The 27177-nt window shown below is 34.9% G+C and overlaps 3 protein-coding genes across 3 annotated transcripts; 2 read left to right on the forward strand and 1 right to left on the reverse strand.

Moving 5' to 3' along the window:
- Positions 1-235: 235 nt before the first annotated feature.
- Positions 236-8834, forward strand: LOC141711675 (beta-galactosidase 10-like). Its single transcript, XM_074514284.1, has 19 exons — positions 236-1347; positions 1437-1532; positions 1611-1723; positions 1811-1877; positions 1992-2084; positions 2215-2358; positions 2571-2659; positions 3376-3481; positions 3626-3713; positions 3850-3968; positions 4169-4333; positions 4640-4839; positions 5255-5364; positions 5486-5595; positions 5962-6072; positions 6666-6776; positions 6864-7075; positions 7917-8253; positions 8451-8834. Exons 1-19 carry the CDS (start codon positions 1186-1188, stop codon positions 8559-8561), a joined length of 2544 nt encoding a protein of 847 aa, XP_074370385.1. The 5' UTR covers positions 236-1185; the 3' UTR covers positions 8562-8834.
- A 613-nt stretch (positions 8835-9447) lies between these two features.
- On the forward strand, positions 9448-12092 carry LOC141711676 (aspartic proteinase Asp1). Its single transcript, XM_074514285.1, has 8 exons — positions 9448-9778; positions 9924-10041; positions 10292-10512; positions 10634-10858; positions 10952-11090; positions 11201-11401; positions 11486-11558; positions 11795-12092. The coding sequence occupies exons 1-8, from the start codon at positions 9585-9587 to the stop codon at positions 11902-11904; spliced, it is 1281 nt and encodes a 426-aa protein (XP_074370386.1). The 5' UTR covers positions 9448-9584; the 3' UTR covers positions 11905-12092.
- A 1403-nt stretch (positions 12093-13495) lies between these two features.
- On the reverse strand, positions 13496-15332 carry LOC141711677 (NAC domain-containing protein 2). Its single transcript, XM_074514286.1, has 3 exons — positions 15053-15332; positions 14407-14684; positions 13496-14237 (listed from the first exon to the last, which is right to left on the reverse strand). Exons 1-3 carry the CDS (start codon positions 15219-15221, stop codon positions 13728-13730), a joined length of 957 nt encoding a protein of 318 aa, XP_074370387.1. The 5' UTR covers positions 15222-15332; the 3' UTR covers positions 13496-13727.
- Positions 15333-27177: the final 11845 nt, after the last annotated feature.

Consider the following 27177-nt stretch of genomic DNA (forward strand, 5'->3'; position numbering starts at 1 on the left):
AAAAAGTATTTCAAATTCGATTAAAATCATTGCGTATCTCTGTCCTAGTCTTCAATAATTGGGTGATACAACTTATAAAAATTAAACCAAAATACCCCATTTTCAATTTTAATATGATCCTGCTTACTACATCCCAAAATTTTGGCTGAAAAAGGAATCCTGGCTGCTCATAAACATCACGGAATGCGCATCATCTGTTTTTAAAAAAACAAATACGGTAGACGATTCAACATATTTTTTTTGATCTCAGGATGAGCGAGGATCGAACCCAGGGGACGACAAAGGATAAACTCTTAACCATTGAGCTATCCAACCGTGCTCCAATTCAACGTATTTGGTGGATAGGGAGCGCCAGTGGTATTTTGTTGATTAACTCAGTTATAAATTTCTCTTGGTGACAAATTATTTACCATTTTACAAAAATATTTATAATTCTTATTTGCCTCAGCAGCTCAGCTTAAGCTTACCCTGGTTCACCTACACAGGCTACAACACGTATGAAATACACTGCATTTGCCCCATGCACGCTGGAAAGCTTGAGCACCATAAAACTGAAACATGATTGTGTATTACTATCAACTTACTATATATAGAAAGTATTCTTTTTTCAAAAGTATCCATTATGTATTCTGTTTACGTGCCCACATAATCATCACTAACTGCATGTAATTATTGACCATCTCTTCCATCAATCCGACAAACTCATTGTCTGTGCTTGCTCAGCATGATCTTACCATTATCCTTGATTTTCACCCATCTGGTCTTTGTTCATCTATATTTTGTCTTTTCAAGGTATGATCAGTGTCTAGAACTTCTTGTTCTTTGACTTTAGTCCTAAATGTACTACAACTTGGATAAGATATATAATGGACAATCAAATTGGGACGGAGGGAGTAGCATTTTTACCCGGAGATCAGTCCGAGCATTTTTACTGATTTTTAAAGACAGACGCAACTTAATTAATCCAGGACTCTAGGCCTAAGTGTAGAATAATTTGGATATATATGATCCCAAAATCTGGGACTGAAATATTTAATTTTATTATTTTTACTCGGAGATCAGACTGAGCAAAATAATTCACTGATTTTCCGGACCAATTGGATTAACTCCTTCCGGGTTCCACCACCGGCTATATATAAAAAGAAGAGCAGAACTAAAGCAGAAGCATGAATAGAACAAATTGATATGAAGGAGTTGTTTTCGTTTCTTTCATTATTATTTCTTACTTTTTTGTTGGTGGTAGTAGAAGCTAATAATGTAACTTATGATCGTCGTTCTCTCCAAATAAATGGTGAAAGAAAGCTTATTATCTCTGCTGCCATTCATTATCCCCGGAGCGTCCCTGAGGTTTAGTTCTTTTCACAAAGTTGACTAAATAACTTATTTTCTTAATTAGTTCATTTGATTGTTTAAGTGTGTTTGTGTGTGTTATATAGATGTGGCCAGGACTGGTGCGACTAGCAAAGGAAGGAGGTGCAAATACGATAGAGACCTATGTCTTTTGGGATGGTCACGAAATTGCTCCCGACAAAGTGAGTGTTACTATATATTGATGCATGAAACTGATAACAAAATTAGATTCATATTCATAGTTCACTTTGTTTCTGTAGTATAATTTTGATGGGAGGTGGGATTTGGTAAAATTTGTGAAGATTGTGCAAGATGCTGGCCTTTATTTAATTCTTAGAATTGGACCGTATGTTGCTGCAGAATGGAATTTTGGGTATGTTTACGAGTTTTGACATCTATACCGAGGACTTATGAAGCGAAAATGAAATTTTACATTTAAAATTGTTATGGTATCTTTCAGAGGAGTGCCTGCTTGGTTGCACTATGTTCCTGGCACTATTTTCCGAACGGATAATGAACCCTTCAAGGTGCGTGTAAATATGATATGTTATTTTGATGCAAGTTACAAGTGCAACATTAGTGCATCATGTAGTGGTTCGAAATTGTTTAATAATATATTTTATCTGTGTTTGAATTGATAGTATTACATGGAAAAATTCACAGCACATATAGTGAACATGATGAAGCATGAGAAGTTTTTCGCATCACAAGGAGGCCATATTATCTTAAGCCAGGCAAGTACTTTACTTTCTTGACCTATATTTAGTGCTAATCAAACCAAACATACAATCTGTTTCACCTAGAAACAGGACTGGATATATAGATTGTGATGCACTATATATAAAAGGATGACTCTTGATATAGGTGGAAAATGAGTATGGAACATATGAAGAAGAATATGGAGAGGCAGGTAGATTATATGCTTCCTGGGCTGCTAAAATGGCTCTGAGACAAAACACTGGAGTACCATGGATAATGTGCAAGCAGTGGGATGTTCCAACCGATGTGGTCAGTTTCTTTTCTTCTTTTACCACTGCATCTGTATCATCATGTTGCCAATCTACGATATAAGATCTTATATTTTATACACCCTTGCCAATTATTATGTAGCAAAGGGTAGTAAACTCAGATCTAAGATCATTAAAAGCATTTTTTAGTACACCCTGCATATAGTGCTGGAGGCTGATTATGTCAACAACTGACAATTTTGCCTCACACAGATAAATACATGCAATGGATTTTACTGTGACGATTTTCATCCCAGGCACCCTCACATGCCAAAAATGTGGACAGAGAACTGGGTTGGATGGTAAATTTTTATCTTGTTTTGCAAATTTGGATGGTAAATTTTGAATACCCTGTTTGAGTATATGTCTACTTCATCAGCTTATGTCATTATTGAAATCACTTTTCCAAATGAGCAATCAAAAATTTCCCTGTTGGTAATATAGTTTTCAAGTATACAAGGGACTGGGGAGGAGTAAGGATTCAAAGTCAAGGGAGTATGAGTGAGCCTTAGTCACTAGAATATGCCTGAATTCCCAAGCCTTTTTTATTAATCCTGTTGAGTGATGACATGATCTAGTTGTATCAATACAAGAAAGAACGGTTTCTTGTGATTGATACTGAAAATATATAATTAACAGTTGCTGTTAAAATGCTGGATCACATTCTCATGTTCAGAGGTGAATTCACAGAGTAATTGTCTACAGTTGAGCTAGCTGTATGATATGATATGTAGCATAATCTGGCAAGATAGAGTTCTTTCTTTTCTTCCATGATTGGAATGGGGAAGATACATGTTACTTTATTCAGAAGATATATAAACTCTGCGCATTTAATAATTTCTGCAACAATAGGTATTACCTTGTTGATCAATTTTTGAAAATTACTGTGCCTCAGTCTTGTTTATTACAGTATACGTTTCATCTAGGCTCCGTGTAAATTGCTATCAAATAAATGTGTTACAAAGAAAAACATGCTTGCTTATGTTAATTTTTAATTCGGGTCGACTGGAATTATCAGGTTTAAAACTTATGGAAGTATAGTTCCTCATAGGTCCGTAGAGGATATTGCTTATTCTGTGGCACGTTTTATCCAGAAAGGTGGGAGCTTGGTTAATTATTATATGGTGAGTTCGCTACTATCATTTCACGTTTATTATAGCTAAAAATATTACAAAATTCATCCCTTGACCTTGGTTTCATCACCAGTGTCAATGTAAATATACTGTTATCTTCTATTATCAGTAATTCACCATCTGTCTTTGCTCAAGTATCATGGTGGGACAAATTTTGGGCGTACTTCTGGGGGACCATTCATCACTACAAGTTATGATTATGATGCTCCGATTGATGAGTTTGGTCAGTCTCACACCATTGTTACTTGTTAAATAAATTACACATTCGTGTTTCATGCCCCCCTTGTGTGCTCTATTGAGGTTACGGGGTTTTAACATATTCAAAGTTAAGCATTTCTACTAACACTATTGGCATACAGGTTTGCCAAGGCTTCCAAAATGGGGGCACCTTAAGGAACTTCATAAAGCTCTTAAGTTGTGTGAGAATGCACTGCTGAACAACGAACCTGTCACTCTTGGTCTTGGCCTTTTACAAGAGGTATTCATTTCCTTAAACATATATTAACTCTTCATTTTTATTATGTTGCTTTCACACTCATTCATATGGGAAATACCACCACAGCTTACCTTTTACACTTTCAGTTTCAGTTTTCATGTTAATATACAGTTTAGTACCCGTATTTGAAATTTAATCATATTTCTTAATTTTTTATTTTATACTAACACCATCTCTTGTAGGTTGATGTTTATGGATACGGTTCAGAAACTTGTGCTGCCTTTATTTCTAACATGGACACTGGAGATGACAAGATCGTATATTTTCATGGAAAGTCATTCCATGTGCCAGCTTGGTCAGTTAGCATTCTGCCAGATTGCAAAAATGTTGTATTTAACACCGCAGAGGTATTAATAATTAGTTGGTCTTGCTTTGTCTATTATGTCTTGTACATTTGCCACCAACAAATTAAAATAGAGTACAGTGTACATGCACATATTAGCAGTGTTCATTTTTGAACTTCAAGTCATAGTTGATAGGTGCAATACCAAGAGAAGCATTTCACCTTCTCTTCAACTTCAACAAAGCATAACAATTTGATTTATTTGGAAATAAATGGTGATTAGTGACTACAGGTGTTTTCTGCATACATTGTAATTTGGTTTTTAATCATTTAACATACTGCGCTGTAACTTGGGCTTCTTTATAAATAGGTTGGATCACAATCTTCTCTTGTTGAGATGGTAACATTAGATTTGAAGCCATCTGGGTTATCACCCAAAAACGACTTGAAATGGGAAGTATTTACAGAAAAAACCGGTATCTGGGATGATGCTGATGATGTTCAACAAGGCTTTGTAGATCACATTGATACAACGAAAGATGCTACGGACTACCTCTGGTATACTACGAGGTTGGTACGGTTAGCATTACTGATAGTAAAATTTGATTAATATATTTCATGTGTTAGTTTATAAAACCTCTACATTTTTAAAAACAAACATAAAATTTAAATGATTCTGTCATAATTTTTGCAGTCTTAGCATCAAATATAATGCATGAAAAAGAGAGCTAATATGCTGTCACCGTGAGAGGTAGCTTCTCCCATTATATTTGTTTCATCACATTCACATGTTTAATTGTTGACTCGAGCCCGGAATTCAAAGATTCAGCCTTTCGACATATATTTGTTCCAAGTATTAGTATATTTACACGTTTGAGAGTTGGATCAAATGATAGTTGTGAACACATAATGATGTATGCATATAGTAAAGATTGTCTAGCAGCACAAAGTAATTTATGTTCTTACTGTACTTCCTCAATGCCAGGTTGCATGTTGATAGCACTGAAGAGTTCTTAAAGGATGGAAGGAAACCAATGCTTTTAATTGAATCGCAGGGTCATGCTCTCCATACCTTTGTGAACAATGTACATCATGGTTAGTACTTTTCCTGTCCCTCCGGGATTGAATCTTTTTATTTTCTTCCGTAAATTCTGACTGTTCAAAAATAATAAATTGGGCGGAGATATTCTCAATGTGATTTAAATGCATCTTTCAGGTAGTGCAGCTGGTACTGATACTCTATCTCCATTTACCTTTGAGGTTCCTGTTACCCTCAAGGCAGGGGAAAATGAAATTGCGCTTCTGAGTATGACTGTTGGCCTACAGGTAGGTCAATGTAAAATATTTCTCTCTTACCTTCACTCATGTCTAATGAAATTTTCATTTGATCTATTCTTAATATTTCTCAAAAACATAACTCTTCAAGATACCCACACAAAAACACCTAATTTAGTGTAAGCATTATACAAGCTTGTCTAGTTCTAAGAAATTCTAGTATAGAATAAGCTTTTTCTTACATGTTTTAAGTTATAGTTTAGGATGCTTAGATGAGTGGGGTTGGTTAATATACATGAATATGACAGCAATATGCAATTCACTTGGGCATTACACTAATTCTATTTAGTGCAAGAACATTAGAAGTTTCCTTTTTCCTTGTAGACACAAACTTACCAAATTTTAAATTTTGTGTAGACCGCTTCATCGGCCTTTTATGAATTTGCGGGAGCTGGTTTGACAAGTGTAAAGGTAGACGGTTTTAACAACGGAACATGGGACTTATCAACCAGTAAATGGGTCTATAAGGTAATTGACAATTTTTCATTTCCCTTATTGAAGTTTTTCCACACAGATATAAGCTATGTTGAAGCATATTAATACATTCTTGCAACTTGCAAGAACCTCTGCAGCAGATATTTCTATTAAAAGAATTTATAATACCCGTAGACATGCATGACAGGCGCATAGCTCTGCATAGCAACACTGTTAATACTGGCTTTTTATTATTTACTTTAGGTAAATTTTGTCTTCTTTTTTATTGTAGATATAGTGAATTATGGAGCACCTGACCTTACAATGGTGCATCAGTATGGGCTTTAAATCTATATATGTCTACAGCTGTTTGTTATACCACTCTGTAATTTTTCAATTTTCCATTTTACTAGACGTTAGATGTTTCTTGTTAATTTTTTAAAGAAGCTAAAATATTTGTCCCTGTATTGATGAACTAGTTAATTCTATATAATCTTGTTAACCTTCTACATAAATTGGATTATCTGTATTTTTCTAAACAGAATGTGTATATGACTGACAATATTAGCATTGGTACCTTTGCTATATTATCTGATCCGTGTCTCTCCAGTCCTTTATTTGAAAGACTGACTTATTTACCTCCTCAGATTGGAGTACAAGGAGAGCATCTTGGCTTGCACATGATAGATGGTCCATATAATGTGAACTGGAAACCAACTACAGTTACACCAAAAGATCAGCCTCTCACTTGGTACAAGGTAATTATTAGACTTTAGAGATGGTCATATGCAAATATTAATATCGTAATAGATCTATTAAGAAGTTATTACTTAAAACTCCTGCAGGCAGTAGTGGACCCTCCACCTGGAAGTGATCCGGTAGCACTTGACATGGTTCATATGGGAAAAGGCCAAGCTTGGCTGAATGGAGAACTAATTGGGAGATATTGGACAATGAAAACTTCTGCATTTCTAGAATGTGATCCTAAGTGTGATTACAGAGGTGAATATGAACCTGCCAAATGTAGCACAGGATGTGGGGAACCGACACAGAGATGGTAAAACAACATTAACATCTAAAAGTTTGAGTATTATTTTTTCTCGGTGCATTTTACCGTTACATCATGAAGTTATGAATGACGTGCATATCTCTTTTTTACTCTGTTAAAATCAAAACTTCTTAAATAGATTCTTTTTGCTGATCAGAACGTCCAACACTTTGAGATAAATGGTCTGGAAATTCTACATTTTGGATGATATTTTAAAGGAAATTATTATGAATGACGTGCATATCACTTTTTTACTCTGTTAAAATTAAAACTTCTTAAATAGATTCTTTTTGCTGATCAGAACGTCTAACACTTTGAGATAAATGGTCTGGAAATTATACATTTTGGATGATATTTTAAAGGAAATTATTGACCTTACTCGTCTTTTTTTTTCGAATTTAATCTTCATTTTTAAGTCTGAAATAATATGTTTGGCATCAAGAAAGGTTCATTGTTTATCATACAGCGCACCTGCATTAGTTATATTGACAAAATTTAATTCTCTTTCCATTCACATTGGCCTTGTAAGCACTATATGTCTATACTGTAAGTTTTTTTTCCTGAGAAGAGTTGAAGTTATATACTCATGTACCTTTTGATATTCATACAAACAAAGCAGGAACCTCACTTGAAGATGTTTTTTAGTTTTTAGCATTTAGATGTGGTTAATCTAATTGGTGGTTGTTAGTTTACAATTTAATATGTTGGATTCATATTTAATCAACTTTTAACTTGTCAGACTTTGGTTAATTGGTTCAAATTTTTCCTTATGTTACGTGCCTAGTAATGAAGCAACACTTATTATGTTTGTGAAATATCTCTCTTGAATAATTCTTTTTATCTGGACCAGGTACCACATTCCACGATCTTGGTTCAGGCCATCAGGAAACGTTCTGGTAGTATTCGAAGAAACAGGTGGAGATCCTTCTCAGATTAAATTTGCAACACGAAGATTATCTGGTGTCTGCATTTACTTGTCAGAAGAGTATCCTACTATCGAGATGTATTCTGAAACTAAAGGTGAAGATGTAAATCATAAAAGTAGTTTTATTATGCAGTTGGAGTGTCCCCCAAAAACTCGCATTTCCAGAGTTAAATTTGCCAGCTTTGGAACACCTGTAGGGACTTGTGGATCATTCGCCATAGGAGATTGTCATGATCCCAGTACAGCTTCTTTGGTGGAGCAGGTATGCAATGTTTCATTTCTTTACCGTTAAATATTTTTTGTTGATTCTATAAACAAAGTTCAAGTTTGCACCCATAACTTCCATATTTCATAGTTCTCAACTTAAAATTAGAGAGACCTTTCCATTCCTGGATAAAGTGCAAATCACAAGTCTTTTTATTAATATCAAATTTATGATGAAATTAAATGCTACTGCAGGCCTGCTGGAACAAGACTAATTGCAGCATGGAACTTACTGGGGAGAACTTTGACAAGGATTTGTGTCCTGGCATAAGAAAGTCACTCGCTGTTGAAGCAATGTGCAGCTAAATTCAGATTTGGCAGCAGAAAGCCTGAGTTTTCATTTAATATTTAAAGTCATCGATGAGGCTAAAATTCACGGAAATTGAGCCATCATCGAGGTTAAAATTCACTGGAAACATTCAATTTTTATGTGACAGTGAACACTATTCATTAGCTAGTTTAAGATATTGCAGATGGATAGTTAATAATGTAGTTAAGAGCAATGTGCTTCGAGAACAATAAAGATCACAGTTGTTTCTGAAATATTGGATGTCAATGTAATTGCTATTTCTTTGTTGAGGTGCAAAGCACAAGATGATATGCAAAGTCCTCAATCTTATCTCTTCTCCAGTTGTTTATATTGCTTCAATCTTTTTCTTTATTCCCCTGTATCACCTTACCTATTGTTCAGCTTGCCTGTAGGACTCATGAAGCTCATGAGTATCAATCAGCAGAAATGTGTTATATAGTACTTTTTTAAATATGCATATTTTAAATGCTTTGTTAGTGTAAATATCTTCTGAAACCTATGTGGAAGTTTTCAAATGTTGGGAAGTCAACTTGTGTGCAACTGTACAAAATTACATTTTATATAAATTATATTCTTGTCTGTTGGTAAATATTTTATACACATTATTGGCTAGCAGTCTGTGCAAACTGAGCAGAGAGAAGCAGTCAAAATACACTTATTTAAGCAAAGAATAAAAAGCTTAGTGATAACTGGAGTTTTGCACAATACAAAATCCCTTGACAAAGAAAAGTGCCTATGAAGAAGTAACTAACTGAAAGCAATACCTCTTTTAATCCCTGATTCACAAGTAAAGATCAACATTCAACACTATAATTTTTATTCCTTAATGAAAGAAAGAAAGTTGTGATTACCATGTCCCAACACTAGGAATCAATCTATATGAAAATATTATATACAACTACACTTTTCAAGAAAAAGCTGCATACTTTGCTTTGAGAAAATAAATTTGCCAACTTCTATAACACCCTGCAATATAAGACTAAATATTTCTTGCATCACCTTTTGTCTTCAAGCACAGGATGAGGAGCTTGAATGTGAAGAGTTGTAAACAAGTGATGTTGATAATCTTGGTGTTAATGATTGTGGGTGTTTCATCTGATGATCAACAAAAAAGTTGGTGGAAGTGGTTTTCATCTGGTGCTTCTTCATCAGTGGTCAGCTCTGTTGGCTCATCTGTTGTGTTGCCTCTTCATGGCAATGTTTATCCATCTGGGTAATTTTATTTAGTTCTAGTACATAATATTTATGATACTACTTGTTCAGATATGTTATTTGATGAATTTGGAATAGACAAAAAGTTTTAATTGAATTATGGGAATGTATACCAGTTGACAAAACAAAGATATTTGCATGTACAGATATTATCATGTCCAGTTCAACATTGGACAACCTCCAAAACCCTATTATCTTGATCCTGACACGGGCAGCGACCTTACCTGGCTTCAATGCGATGCGCCCTGCATGCAGTGTACTCCGGTAATCATCATCATACTTTCTGTAAATTATAGGATGCAGATATGTGGCAGTAACAATCACTCGTGTTATGGCTAATACTAAAATTTTTAGAAAGAGTGGCAGGGTAAGAACTGAGAACTAAAACCTGCAGTTTATGAATTATAACTATATCACAAATCGGATGTTTTATAAACATATTAATGTTGTTTTCTTAGTAATTACAGAGTAGTTTGCATATCTCAGAATGACTCATTAAGTTGAAAATTTATAGGCACCTCATCCACTATATCAACCCACAAACGATTTGGTGGTATGCAAGGATCCTATATGTGCATCTCTGCACCCTGATAACTACAAATGTGATGACCCTGATCAATGTGACTATGAGGTTGAGTATGCAGATGGTGGCTCATCCATAGGTGTTCTTGTAAATGATCTTTTTCCGGTCAATCTTACTAGTGGAATGAGAGCTCGTCCTCGTCTCACTATTGGGTAAAGCAAAAGAACTTGCTACTATCTAGATTGTTTTGCAAGCTTTTTAAGGAACATGACATTTAGATATCAAAGTTAATAATATTACAAATTGATGTATGCTAATAGTATTTATCTGAAGGTGTGGATATGATCAACTTCCTGGTATAGCATACCATCCTTTAGATGGAGTGCTTGGTCTTGGCAGAGGATCATCCAGCATTGTAGCACAACTTAGTGGTCAAGGTCTGGTACGAAACGTTGTTGGTCACTGTTTTAGTAGGCGAGGAGGAGGCTATCTGTTCTTCGGAGATGATGTCTATGATTCTTCAAAAGTAGTCTGGACACCAATGTCGCGTGACTACTTGTAATACAGCATCTTTTCTCAGCTTTTAGTTCCAATCTTTATTCAGATTTCCTCCATTCTTTGCATACATTTAATGTACTAATTGTATTTCAGGAAGCACTATACACCTGGCTTTGCAGAACTCATTCTTAATGGAAGAAGTAGCGGTCTGAAAAATCTTCTGATAGTGTTCGACAGTGGGAGTTCGTATACCTACTTCAATACACCGACTTATCAAGCTTTACTCTCTTTTGTAAGTTCAAAACTGCTTCTTCTGTCAAGTTCAATTCTCCGAGAAATTGTGTTACTTTCTAAAATACATTTACAATTCCAACAAGGCATTGATGGTTGAATCTGCAACAGATAAAGAAGGATTTGCAAGGCAAGCCTTTGATAGAAGCCACTGAGGACGAGACTCTCCCGTTCTGCTGGAAAGGCAAAAAACCATTTAAAAGCATCCGTGACGTCAAAAAATACTTCAAGCCTCTAGCTTTGAGTTTTGGCAGTGGCTGGAAAACTAAAAGCCAATTCGAAATCCAGCAAGAATCATATCTCATAATTTCGGTAAAAAATTGATCTATATTATTGCTAAATCTCTACGAACAACTCTGTTATAGTTACATTCTGATTATCTGATGCTATCCGCAGTCTAAAGGAAGCGTCTGCTTGGGAATTCTGAATGGAACTGAGATGGGACTACAGAATTACAACATCATTGGAGGTAAAGATAAGAATGCATGAGTTTTGTCATATGTAGCTTGTAAACCTAAAACCTCGTTAGAGTAAGGTCTCAACCGAATCTTATATTATGTTCTAAAACTCCCCCGGGAATGTCCCAACTGGATCTTATATCATATTCTAAAGGTGAACATCACATGACTATCAACATTATAGAATCTGAAAAACAACTGAGCTGTACAGGGTGTTGAGTCTAAAACTGTGTGGCTGCTTCTGCAGATATATCAATGCAAGAAAAGTTGGTGATATACGATAATGAGAAACAAGTGATTGGATGGCAACCCTCCAACTGTGACCGTCCACCAAAGGGTGATGCTTACAGCATATAATGACAAATGCACTCAAGATGCCTCCCTTCTAGACAAAGAGTGAAAACAACAGAGATAACAGAGCTCTTTATCTTTTGAAACCAAATGATCAAACTCTTTGTACATATTTATCAATAATCTCTGTGCCCTCTGCTCAAGAACTTGGCCATTGTACCATCTTAATTTCTATATTTATTTTTTCGCTTCAATATTGTCCTTGGTTTTAGACTTCCCTCTTCTGATATGATCATCAATGTTCGGTGAGAAATCACTGAACATTTTCGATGAATCATGGACTGAACAAAAAAATCGCTTGTTCTCGTACTATTCTCGTACAAACACGTCTAGTTTTTCGATGAGTTAGCTTATTTTAACTAAGTTAGATTTTTTTTAATCAAAATATATGTCATATGACTTATTAATATGATTTAACTAATGGAGCGGTTTTTAGGGGTTTTCTCCGGTGGAGAGCCCAACTCCTTTGTTTTCTTTTGTTCTTATTAATTTTCTTTTAATAAAATTTATTTTGTTGGGTGTTTGTGTATCTCTGTTATTGAAGTGTATGTTTTGTCTCTCCATTTAGATATTTTGTTATAATTTTGTTTTGTTATGGTTGGGTTTATGTGATGTTGAATTTGTTGATAACGAGTTTATTAATGTTTTTGATGACCTGAAAAGCCTAGATCGAATTTGCGGCGGTGGTGATTATTGCAAGAGTTCACTTTTCACAACTAAAAATTGTTCATCCTTCACAGGTTTACACTTTCGGCAGATCTATAGTTGGTATTCGGCATATAGATAGCTGGGGTGTTTTTGACATGTCTAGTATTTGACATTAAGATAGTTGGGGGTGCAGGTTCAATCTCAATTTATGTAATTGGTATTTCAAACACAAGATTAACAATGATTTTGATGTGATATGGTTAATTGTAATATTATTTTCACAAATGTTGATGCACTTTGGATCGATTAAGATATCTTTGATTTTGTTTTTAACTAAATGAATTTTTAAGTTATGTGTATTAAAAGATGAGGTTAAATTTTTTTTAAGATGTTATTTATTTTCTAAACTAGTTAATAACAGCAGTTGTGAGTTTATCCAAGTTATATTACATTTAAGTTAATGAAAACTGTATTTTTGTTTGTCAAATTCTTTTTAATATGCGCTCACAAGTTCACACCAAAAATATGGAACTTTTACGAATAAGATTTAGTTCAACGAACATCATCTCCTCATTGAATATCCAAAATTGAGGATGATTCGAGTCATAAGGGACAAAATGTGTGTTAAAGTCATTTATTATGATTTGAAATTGTACATTCCTAGTTGTCAACTTGTCATAACTTGTACTACATAGATAGCAACAAAATCATGGGAGAATAATAAGCGATATTTCTTAGTTGTTTCCAATTGTTCAAGTTGCTTGTGAAGTGCATGCATGCTTGTAAATGCAGTTAAATCAATCACAATCCGTGACAGGTCACATTAATTGACCAACCAATATACTCTTTTTGTTGATCATGCTAACAGATAATCTATAATAACATGTTTTAATTGACTAGTTTAATGTTGACTAATGACCAGTAGTTATATTTTTTTTAATAAAAAAAATAAAATAATCCCACTTTATTCCAATCTTACTTACAGAAAAACAGCTCCAAAACAATTAATTAAAACATGATACTCACCTAGTAACATGTTAAGAATCTTGTGCTACAAAACTACTAACTAATGTTGTTGATCATTGTACTAATGCTACACAAAGACACTCTTCAACATGCTCTAGTGCTCTAACATCTCCTCAACTCCATTCCTTCCAATTAGGCCCATTTGAATCTTGAATCTAAAAGGGCTTTTGTGTGAACATGAACATGTCTTGTAGAGTTGAGAATTGTTGATCATTGTACTGAGCTTCCGGAGTGAATGGATTGTCCGGAAAATAATCGTTGTAGTTGAATGGAAAATCGAGTGAATTGGAGAGAGCGTTCTCCAATTCACTCCATTTCGGTTCACTCTGTACCTCCCGTTCCTTCTCGTAGGTGAATTCAGGGGACAAAACGTGCTCAGAGCAACTCGAATCCGTGTGGAACCTGGCCCCGGACTCTGATGTGTCGAATGGCGAGTAGGCCTTCATTGCCTGCATTGGCATTATCGATCGAGTTTGTTGTTGGGACATTGATTCTTGTTGCGACATTGATTGTTTCACTGGTTTCTGATCAAATGTTGCGAAATTAGGCTTGGTTTCCACCATATCATCCATTTCATTATAGCTAATAGAACTTTGATTCTCAGGCTGATACTTCTCAAGAGTCCCTTTTTTGTTGTAAATTCGACATAATACCCAATCATCAAGCTGTAATTACATAAAAACAACAGAAATCAGATTATCTTCAAAAAATCGCGTAAAAACAGGGGAGAATGGATTAAGTAATTTCATTTCTTTCTCTTTTCAATTATCTTTTTCCATCGCAAAATTAGGGTGTCCAGTAGACTACAATGATCGTATCGAGTAAATAACGTACCCTGAGATTATTATTTTTCTTGCCAGCAGATCTATCGACATTAGCTAACCGATACTCGTGCATAATCCAGTTAGTTTTGACACCTCTAGGAGCTTTTCCGGCATAAAAGACCAAGGCCTTTTTGATTCCCACGGTGCTCGGCTTTCCGATAGGCTTATCGGCCCCGGTAGCCTTCCAATAACCTGTTCCAGCAGCCCTGTTTGGCCTTGAACCGTTTGGATATTTCCTGTCCCTCGGAGAAAAGAAGTACCATTCTTTCTCACCATACAGAGCCATTTCTGGAATTCATAAAACACAAAATATTTAGTATAATAAAATAACGGTTTTTCTATTACGTGTCCCTGTTATACTAACAACATTGCTCAATCACTCTCCCCTGACATTTAGTATTTCATTTCATCAAATTAATCAATAGACCAAAATGATGCCAAACATATAACAAATTGCATACTAATCAGATCCAACAAAGAGTAATTACTAAAAAGTTATGAATAACATAAACAGTGACGAAATCAGGATCACTAAAAAAAAAATCCGAAAACTCTTTAATTTTTTTTTTTATAATTCACCGTATATGTTACAAAAATCCGGGTTCCGCCACTGAAAATACACGTAAATACGAAACACGAAAGGATAGAAGAAGTACCAGGAAGCTGCCAGGGATCAAACTTGTAAAGATCAATCTCAGCAATAATAGGAACAGAAATGTGCTGAGAAGCGCATCTCTTACACAAATAATGCATCACTAACTCCTCGTCTGTCGGATGAAACCTAAATCCAGGTGGCAAATCAATCTCACTGCCGCTGTTCTTCATCTTCCTTTTCCTCTTGTAAATAAAAAATTGCAATAAAATATTTTTCTTCTTGCTTGTTGGAGAACTTTCTAGCTTGCTTGAAGAGTGACTACTGGAAATAATGGATACAATAGGAATGTAAGGCCTATATATAAGAAAGAATATGGAAGGTTAATAGACTCGTAATCACGTGGTTAATTTAGAGTGGGCCAATCATATGTGGCTTTACTTGGGCTCAAAGGCTCGTGGCAGGGGTTAAAATACTGTGCTACGTATTTTAAATCCGTTTTCACAGTATTTATTGAATAATGAATATGAGATTTGTCACATTTTAATTTGTTAGCATATTATTTATAAAACCTGATTTATATTTTTTTTATCAAAAAATTTATCAAATACAGATATTATATATTAGTATTTGGGAACCATTTTCGAAAACGTTTTGGGACTCTAGTGTTTCTGACTAAATCAGGATAGTTAATGAATTGTGGTCCGGTTGACCGCAGCCTCGTGAAGGGTCAAATGAGTGGCGAGCACGTGTACATTTTGTCGTCCACTGGACTGTTTGTATATGCATTATGATTCGGTCACTGCTTGCGTCACTTGCCTTGGGGGTTTCGATTCTGTAGATCGCGGAGGCCGACCTCTTGCATGTGGGCTCCAGAGTAGGTTTTGACTTTTTGTACAGGTATATCAATATTTTATTACAGGATCTATTTTTTAAATATCAGGAATCTTTTTAAATATTTAAGTTTATATTCTTACAAATTATTATATTTTCTTAGAAATCTCAAGTAGGGGTGTATAGCTGCTAGCTCCGTTCCCACTCGAATCAAATTTAACGGATAATCGCAATATCCTCAAATTAATTTTTTTTATTATTAACTTTTTATTTTGTTTCGAGTTTGAGTTTATTTGATATAATTTTTTATGCATATTTAATAGATGGCTGAAACGCAAATTCACGGCATCAATCGTAAATTCGAGATTAAAAAAATTACGGTTAATCGCAATCACTCATGCGGTTGAGATTAGAGATTTCATAAAATTGTTATGAAAGTTTTGGTACGACTTTCACATTCGAATATCGTCAACTCTAACCATATACACCTCTAATCTCAAGTGCGAAATCCAACTCAGAACGTCCTAAATCGAATTCAAAATTTGGGACGACTATAAATATATGCAAGATAAACGGGCCAAAAATATTTTCCGAATGATATAACATGATATTTATCTAATGTACTTTGGTTCATGTACGCATATTTATGCAAGTTATATCAAATTTTATTATTGAAAAATTATCAATTATAAATATTACACGGTACGTAAATATTTGATAACGATTTTAAAAACCGATTCGGGGATAACTAATATTTTTCCATTGGGAATCTTTCAATTTAATAAATAATGAAGTGATTTGTTTTTATTTAATTGTTTCACAATTATACATGCTAAATAGTAATTATATTTATACTTTTAGACTGAGCCTTAGTTTTAAAATTATTAGTTTAATATAAAAGCCAGCAAAGAACCTACCGGTAAACTGTATATATAACAGAATAAGAGAAGTATATTCTAGTCAATGGGTGACTAGTTGACTATTGACCAGTATGTTTTCATTTTTCACCTAATTATGTATGTACATTCATCTTGCTTCTTTCCTGTTTATTTCTGTTATTACGATGTTTATTTTATTTCATGACGATATTTAAATGAAATTGGGATTTTTAGATAGATTCATTCAATTGATTAATAGCAATCGCAGATCTACTGCTCCGTATTCAAATTCTTGATTTACGCTTATCCCGGATACTCAATGATTTAAAATTTGGCTCTTTAGTATATACTCGTTGACACATAATTATCGTTTATTTCATAAAAATTGAACCGTTTTTAATGATAAAATTGATATGAATATAATAAATACTATCATATAATTGATGACCAATTATGATTGTAAAAATCGGTTATCCGTACTAATCGGTTTGGGTACCGATTAAGAATTAATCGGAACAAAAATCGAATAAGAATTAATTATTTTAATAATATTTAATATATTTACCTTTTTTATTATGAAATATATAATTCAAAAATAATTTATAAATATTAATCGAATTTTAAAAAAATAGATTGACTAAATTATTTTTTTAAAATTAATCGGGGATTAATAGAATTTTTAAAAAAAAATCAAAAAATTTTAGAATACTATGACCAATCAAAATTTAACACATAATTTTCTTATTTTCCGCCCACGGACACTATAACCAAAAATTCGTTTAGCATATGATGCACAGCCGCAGGAGAAAGTTAGACTCTCAAACTCTCAACTTATAATTTTGTAATACTTTTTATTAAAAATAATTTCGCCCACAAGTTAACATTGAAACAAGTGAGGAGGACCAACGTCATTTCATATTATTTTTTTATCCCAAGGAACAAACTTTATTTTATTTATAATTTTATAATATAACTATCCAGGGCCGCAAAGAGTACATGGGCAAGTAGTCAAGTATGCAAGTTTGTACTTCTTATTTTTATTTTATATGCCTTTTTTATTTTTGAATGAATAATGCCAGGATAAATTTTAGGATTTAAAAATGCTAAAATAGTTTAAAATAGCACTTAGCACTCTCCCATAATTTTTTTTACTAATTAAACTTAAATACCTTACAAATAAAATATGTTCTAACAAATTTCGGAAATTAGCCAAAATTAAATCGGGAATTCCAAACTAACACTTTAGTTATGTAAAGGGTTGGTAAAGGTATTTAATTTGATCCCCAAATTTTCAATTATTTTTATTAGTTTACGCGAATAAAAAGGCAATAGCATTAACCACCCATAAATTCTGTTTGGTAATATTTTTTGCTCCCTTTCCGAAAAATAAGACTTATACGTATTTAATAAAGGGAATTAAAAAACAGTTATTTTATTTCCTCTTTTTTTTTGACAAATATACTTGTAATATTATAAATGAGTATCTATTCTCATAAATTATCGGAGAGAGCGGGTATCGAACCCACTTGTATTCTTTTCCTTTTCACAATTTTATTCCGTTTTCCGACACGAACCAAACGCCCTCTTAATATTAGTATAAATCTTTTTAATTCAAAAAATAGCATGTGGAACCACTATTTTTGTAATAACAAAATTTATATCCATATGTAAAGTCAAAATGATCTTGAATAGAAAAATCATAACTCCATGAGCAACTATTAAGTGATGACTACTATCCCTCGTGGTCGAGAGGTATGCATACAATATTTATAGAATAATAAAATACAGATTGAATAATAAGATGATGGGGGATTGGTGGTGACCAAATAATTTGATAGCGTAAAACACAAATAACCATAAATTAAGGGTCAAAGAGGGAGCTAATGACCAATAAAAAACCAGGAGCCTTTGGGTTTGTAGATCCATCACAATTTACAGGGGATGGAAGGAGCATCGAAAGCGGGGTTTATAATAAAAATCTGATTTGTTATGCATTGACAACATGGAAGGGGCAAATCGAGACAGTGAAGTTGGGGTTTTATTATTATTCAAATGAGTTTGATTAGTGAATCCAAGTGGGAAACTTGACGACAACAATGATCAAATATCCCCTATAGGGACTTGTAATGATGTATGCCATGACTTAATTCCGTTTTTACTTGATTCTTAATCCACGGAATCTATCTGTGTCATGTTCATGTTATACATTCTCTTATTATATTTGTGTTTACAGACAATTGGAAATTTTTAATACAATTTAGCGTTTAACCCGTTTTCGCTCACTCAACTAATCCTACAAAGGGTAAATGTAACATTACGCTTAGGATGGTATTAGGTAAGATTGGTCGTAGGGCTGTCAAACGAATTATTCGGATATGGATTTGTTTATATCGATATTCGAATCCGAATCCGAATCCGAAAATTAATATTCGTATCTGAATCCAGAAATATTTAAAGAATAATATCTGAATCCGACGGATACTATCCGGATACGGATACTACTCAGATCCGAATCCGATTTTCAATCAGATTTTTTATTTTATATTAAAAATTAAAAAATTGAAAAATTGAAAAAAAATTAAAAATATAGTAAAAATTAAAAATTCATTTTTAAAAATTAAAATAAGAGATAAATTGATTTAATCATATTTTAATTTTTCAAAAAAACAATTTTGTTTTTCTTTTCAATATAATCGTTATCTTTAAATTTTTGAACTCAATTGATTATTTTCTATATGTCTATAAAATTTGTATAGACATAATATTTAATATATATATATATATATACACACATAAACACACTATAAATATAATATAATATATTTTTAAGTTATTTAAATATTTAAATACAAAATATATTTATTCGAATTCGAATATTATCGGATACGAATATGCTTATATCCGTATATGTATCCATAATCGTCGAGTATGAATACAGATAATATATGTTTTGTTACGGATACAGATAATATCCGCTTTATTTCGGATATGAATGCAGATTTTTCAGATTAATATCGGATTTTTCAAATTTTTTTGACAACCCTAATTAGTTCGAGTCTCGTAAAATTTAAATTCGATCTGTTATATTTCAATTTGGTTCTAGTTTGGATTCAAATATTAAAAATAAAAAGTTTGATCTGATTCTTCGAGTTTTCTCGGATTTTTGGTATGGGTTTAATACAGATATATTAAAATTAATTGAAAATAAATAAATTTATATTATTATAAAATATAGTACTCTGTAGCCCATAAATGTAGTGATAGTGGTTGAAATCTTGGATTTTCTAAACGTAGGTCAAGAGTTCTGTTGACGGAGGAATTTGGTATCAACAAAGTTTGAGGTTCGTCGCCGGAATCAAGATCTACGATGGTGGTTCTTCGCCTGAAAAGTGAGCGGAGTAAGGTGGTTGTGATAAATTGGGGGCTGAGATTACTTAGGGTTGGTGGTGGCTCCTTATGGCTCTCGCTTTCGACCCTTACAATTTGCCTACGTATCCCTATTTATAGGGAATCAAGCCCACGTAGTTCTTGGGGAACAAGAAATCAAATGGGCTTAGACTTCTTATTCTCAGGCCCAGTCCAGAATCCATCTTCCGCTAGCTTTAGGAATGTCCAGCTATGAGGCCCAACCGCGAAAGCCCAAAGCTCATTTATAATCGCAGGACTTCACGAATAATGCATCTCCCTACGCAATGATAACATCCCACTACAGCTATCTCCCTTGAATTACGAACGTAGGTATAGCCACGGTTCACCCCAAATGCTAGACGCGTCTCTGTCCCCCGAATGAGGATAACCCACCAGATAGCAGGACAGGTGATCCCAAACTCTTGGGTGCAAAGTGCAGGATGACTCCAAAGTTCTCTAACGAGGACACCCGTTGAATACAAGAACAGAGTTCCCAAAGCACACACCAAAGTTAACCCCGCATCCCCAACGAGGATACCCGTTGAATACAAGAGGAGGCCTTCAATAATCGGGCATACCCCTGGAGGCATTCAAGCTTTTCACGAACATCCCCCTACTTGACCGTCTCAAGGAGGGAATTCTTCAAAGAGTACCTGCAACAAATACGTCAGTGAAAATAATCTTTCATTGCTCTTTCCACTCTTGCCTTGCTTTAAACTTACTCTTGATCATGCATTCTTCACAAATAGGACGCGTCCTGAACGATTGGGCGCGTCCTGGCCTTAAGAACTCCACATATTGCTATATCTTCCAAGTGTTTCTATTTGCTTTGTCCTGAATGAGAACAAGCTCAACCATTCCAAAGTGTACATCTCCAGGAGGCAGGACGCATCCTCCCCTTGTAAAATACACATATTCTCCTTGCATGGAAACCTTATTACTTGTACAACTCATCCCGTTATTTTTACTTATCAGGGTGCGTCATGCGCCTTGGGCGCGTCCTCCTCCTTTCAATATCTTCTTCCCCATCCCTTACCATGACAACCCAAGGTATAGCCTACCCAATTATGGACGCATCCTACATATACCGGACACGTCTTCGCTTCATACAATGAAGACCAAAACCTAATTATTCATCTTCTTGCCCCAATTCCATTCCAATTGACCCGTACTTGACCCGAGATGATCCAGTACCAAATTTTGGCTATAACAACTACCCCCCGAATTTCATATAAAGTTGGAAACAAAATTGGAATTATAATATCTAAATCCAAGTAAAAATTTGTGTCATCCTCCAATTGTATGAGTGTGCGTCTTCCGCATCTTCCTCAATGAGGGCGCGTTCTCAATAAAGGCCGCGTCTTCGGAATCTTATCCTCCTTATTGACCATGACAGCGCGCTCTCACTCTTTGGCGCGTTCACAATTATCATCCATATTTCTTTCTTTTTGATAATTTTAAAGTTTATTTTTTCGAGAGAAGCTTACCACTTGTGCACCACATCTCTAAGCTTACATGAGTTAACTCAGTGTAAGAAACAAGAGATATTGTACAAAAGTTTGCACCTCACATACCTTGGAAAAGAATAATTTATTAACAAAGGTTTGAGGGTTTTCTCTAACTTTTTCATCCCAATATTTGTCTCATATGGGCGCGCCTTAAACTGAAAGGGTCATCATAGGAGGGCGTGCTCGAAGGAAAGGCGTGATTAGAATAAAAGACTAGCTCTCGCATCTTCAACTAATAAACAACCTTTGATGCAAGGAGGACGTGTCTTGTTGATGAGAGAGATCCTTTCACCGATGACACAATATCATTCCATATTTGATTTCTTGCTTCTTGCCAAATCATAGCTCCAAACCGCTGATCTCGTCTTTTCCACAAAAAGTGTGATTCTTTTATTCAAATCAAAGTCGATCCTTCTAAGGTCTTCTATAATCACCAAATATTAGAGGGTACGCCCTTTACAGAGGCGGCATCTTCCTCAACAAAATTAACATTCTTAGAAGACGCGTCTTCTTTACGAGGAGCGTCTTCCTCGACAAAGGTAACTTTATTGTAGGGCGCGTCGTTCGTATGAGGCGCGTCTTCCTCAACAAAGGTATTCATCCTTGGAAGGAGCTTTCTCTATAAGAAGCGTGTCTACCTCGACAAGGTATTCATCCTTGGAGGGCGCGTCATCTGTAAGAAGCGCATCTACCTTAGTAAGGGTTTTCATCCTTGGAGGGCGCGTCCTCTGTAAGAGGAGAATCTACCTCGACAAGGGGAATCATCCTTAGAGGGAGCTTCCTTACAGATGAGCATCCACCTCGACAAGGGGAATCATCCTTGGAGGGCGCCTCCTCTGTAAGAGGAACATCTACCTCGACACGGGGAATTATCCTTAGAGGAGGTGTCCTCTGTAAGATGAGCATCTACCTTCACAAGGGTATTTATCCTTGGAGGGCGCGTCCTCTGTCAGAGATGCATCCAACTTGACAATGGTATTCATCCTTGGAGGGCGCATCCTCTGTCAGAGACGCATCCACCTCGACAAGGGAAATCATCCTTGGAGGGCGCGTCCCCTGTCAGAGACGCATCCAACTCGACATGGGTATTCATCCCTGGAGGGCGCGTCCTCTGTCAGAGATGCATCCACCTCGACAAGGATAATCATCCTTGGAGGGCGCGTCCACTTTCAGAGACGCATCCAACGCGACAAGGGTATTCATCCTTAGATGGCGCGTCCTCTGTCAGAGGAGCATCTACCTCGATAAGGGGAATCATCCTTGGACGGCGCGTTCTCTATAAGAGGAGCATCTACCTCGACAAGGGTCTTCTACAGAATCTTCATGTAACAAAACTAAATTAAAGATCAATATTCTTAGAAGTCTTTTATCTTCAACAACGCTCAAGGGATGCAAAAACTATCTCTTGTTGAAACATCTCTCAGTGAGACATCTCACGAAGTGGTATCTGATAAAGGGCATCTCACTCTCAGAGACATTTTCTTGAAGTTGAGCGTTTTCTTAAATATGGATGTTTTCCTGACCTTGAGCATCTCTTTGATTTTTAAGAAAAGCCATATATCTTACTCATGTGGAAATACGTAACACCACAAAACTAATGAGAGGTGACCTACCCCCCGAGCGTGCACCCTGTCAAAAATACTTTGTAGCCTCATCTTCCTCATTTATTTCTAATGCAACTCCCAGATTTTATTTTTGCTAAAGACAACCAGATGACCTTGATAATCGTATCGAAAGAAGAAGCCTTAACATATGAGCCATATATGCTCAGGGCGCGTCCTGGAAACTCACTCAGATTATTGCGCGTTCGCTGAAACTAAACTCTCGACATACTGGGAAGATTATTGTACTTCATTTGCTTCATTATAAATCATGTATGTAATTTCGAATAAGATTCCGTGGGTATTTCAATGAAGGCGCTCCTTAACAGAGATAGCCTTGGAGAGTTTACTTATAACTGTTGAGGATATAACATTACATCCTTAGATGGAGGAGCTCATTCATGTCCTGGGGCCTCACCTTGACAATCAAGGGGCGCGTCCTAGGATTCATGGTACCTCAACTCTAATATATTCTTGTCTCCTGAAGTTTCAATATTATGATTCTCCTTGTAGTCAATAAAGTTCACCTCACCATTAATATTATTTTGAGGGTGCCCCTTAAGGAAAGGGCGCGTCTTGAAAGACGAGGAAGTGGTTCCACCCAAGCCATTCTTGAAGCAATGACTATAACTCATATGATCATCAAGACATATTCATTGAAAACTTCCATAGGCTTTCTCTTGTTGGGGCGCGCCCGAGGAGGGCAATTCTCCACTGAATGTTTCACATGGAGAGGGCGTATGACGACTGAGAATTTTGCGACGTAATTAAGTGAATAAAATGTGATTTATTTGCTGTAAATATGAATTATGTGATTAAGTGTTGATTAATTTCCCTTATTGTATATTATTATCTAGGAGCGTATTTAGAAGCGTTCCAATTTAACGAGTCAGCTTAGGAGTTAAGTTGTGTTGTCGGGCCGTCAGGAAGAACGGAACCCGTCCTTAAAAGGGGGTTAAAGTATTTAAAATATGAATTATGTGTTATTATGTGAAATTAAATGCTTGAGTAGAGTAATGCGTTGTAGTGACGTGTCGGTCGATAACGATATTGTGAAGCGTAAATGAAACGCTAAGCGTCGGGCCGTCAGGCTGAACGTGACCCGGTACGCGTAGAAATGAATAATATCAAATAAGGACAATTTTTATGATCAGACATGAGTTGTGATGTGTCCATATATGTGCTTTCTTGTCTGTATGCATGATTACATGATCTGTTAATATTTTTATGGATTTAAGGGAATTATTTGATTTAAATAAGGTTTATTTAACCTTCGCGCATTTTTATAAAATTATCTGAGTAAGATAAAGGCATGAGATTTATTCTATTATCTTTGAAATAGTCCTAGAGACTTTCTAAAAAATGATGGACGGATTTATTTGATGATCGTTGCATTTTAAATTGATTTTTATGTGATAAAATGCTATATTTAGCACAAACTTGTGAAAATCATATAAAATCAACCGTACGCTCAAAAGTTTATTATGAGTAATGGTTGAAAAGCTAATTTCGAGATCTACGTCTTAAAATTATCATTCGCAATAATTTTTGACTTTTCGAGAGGGATATATTCAATATTCGATTTCTATCTTTTTTGAGTAAAAAGAAAGGATAAATCAAACAAAAAGGGAATTAGTAAATTACTAAACTACCCTTGGACCTAATACAAATATAAACTCACCCCCCCCTTCTTTCTTCTTTCTTTCCGTGAGCACCCCTCTCTCCCTCTCCTTCTTTCTTCCTCTCTCTTTCTCGAACACTCTCTCTCGGCTCTCTCCCCATTTCTCTTCTCTCTTCTCTCTCTTGCATGCAACACCAAATACTCACCCAAATTTAAAGGTATCACCATCCATAGCTTCTATTTTCGATATACTACTCAAACACCACGTGAATGTAAGTGTTTATGTAAGTTTCATGGATTCCATCTCTATGGTTGTGTTCAAGGAAATACGATTTCTTGATATATGATCATAAGAGAAGATTTAAGAGATTTTATGGTTTTAAACTCAAGAGGAGACCCGTTATGGGCACTCTTAAGTTTGATCACTACCGACCATGATCCAAGGAGAGCCGGTGGGATTTTAAGAAAATGATGTGTTAGTTGTACTAATGTGATTTTTGAGTTTTATGCCCTTTAAAAATTATATGTAGCCTTTGCATGTCTTGGTTTCGTGAAGAGTTCAAAAAGGGTTTTGTATTTCCTTTGAAATTTAAGTGTGTTGATTGATAAAAGGATTGCTATGATTGTTTTAAAAGTATTTGAACTTGTGTAATTGATTGGATGCTTAAGAAATTAAATTTGAGGGTTGCATGTAAGAACCCAAATTTTTGACATCGGTAAAAAACCTTTATGAATGATAATATAATAACTTGAATTTTTGAGACCTTGTAAAACGTTTAATGAATAGTAACCTTGACGGACCGGGGAAAACTTTTTAGCCCACACTATGTAGTGCATGAGAAAATGAGTTTCGGAGTTGATATTACGATTATACGTACCGAATGAGTGTATGTAAACGCTATTAGTTTTCGAAGAAAACGAACTTTGAAAAATGACCATATTTATGAATCATCGAGGATTACGGGAATCACGATATAATTACGAGATTAAAACCCTATGGATTTATATTCAAGTATGATAATTAAAAATACAAGGAATAAATACGAAAGGAATTACGTCGCGAAACATTTACGAGTTAGTATTACGAAAATGTTTAAGTAACCGAACGAACGCGTAAATGATTAAATAAACGTAACACACTAACTAAACCATGGTTACTTCATCAAATAGTGAGCTAACCATAGGATGAACAAGCTAGTTAGCAAAATAGTGTGCTAAGGAAGTTAACCAAGAAGTTTTGCTTGTAACCTAGCAAGCTATTAAGATTTGTCTCTAAGATTTGCAACCAAGAATCAACCTAGAATGCTATACTAGGAGAATAAAATCAATTGCAAGATATCAACCCATCTTCCTAGAAGTTACCTAGCAAATCAACTAAGCTAAGCAACCAAGAGGAGTATAAATACCCCCTTTGATGCTTCCATTCAGCCCTAATACAAAAGAAGGGGAAATCCAATTCAAAATCTCAAGTTCTAGCCTTGGTAAAATCATTCCATTAATTCTCAAGCCTCCTAGCAATTAAACTAAGGTAAGAAAATTCTTTCATCTCTTTTTATCAAGGTTTGATGGGTGAAATAAATTCAAGAAACTCACTAGTGAATAGTATGAATAGTAACCTCTCTTTGGTTTCTTGATTTCAATGGTGGTTTTAGGTTCCAAAAATCATACCAAGCACTTCCATGCCTCCACCATCCTTAAGAACACATCTCAAGCTTTGAATAAAGGTAAAAATCTTTGGCCCAACCTTATTTAAGATTCATTTTTAAAATCCATTTAGTATGTGGTAGAAAACTTAGTTTAAGAAGTGGTATTATGGAGATATTGAAGTTTAAGTTAAGTAGATTTAAGGTTGATTGTTGTTGCCTCAAGAACATGATGTTCTTGAGAGGAGTTTGTGTGTTGATGATGAAATGATGATTTTTGGTGGTTGTGTTAAGAGCTAGGGCGTAAACGAAACCCCGATCGTAAACGTAACTTCGTTAAAACCAACAAATCGTAACTTTAAGTTTCTGCAGAAAGTCCCGAAATTGTAAACTGTAGTTTATTGAAAAATAACCTTTTTAGGATATACAATGTTATAAGGATCGTTTAGGCGCTTGAATCTCTTGATTCCGATTTACGGATCAAAAGTTATGACCGTTTTAGTAAAAGTGATTTACGCGACAAAAACTGCTACAAATCACGAACTTTGAAAATATAAAGGATCGACTTAAAGTATTAATAAATTATGAAATTTTTACATGGAGTAACATATTGAGTTTTCTAACTTCCATAAAAATTTCAAGTGAAAATAATGATTTCTCAATTTTATAAAAATATCGGAGCCGAGACCGCGCGAT

The sequence above is a fragment of the Apium graveolens genome, chromosome 3 (assembly GCF_009905375.1).
Source record: "Apium graveolens cultivar Ventura chromosome 3, ASM990537v1, whole genome shotgun sequence".
In the NCBI taxonomy this organism is placed as follows: Eukaryota; Viridiplantae; Streptophyta; class Magnoliopsida; order Apiales; family Apiaceae; genus Apium; species Apium graveolens.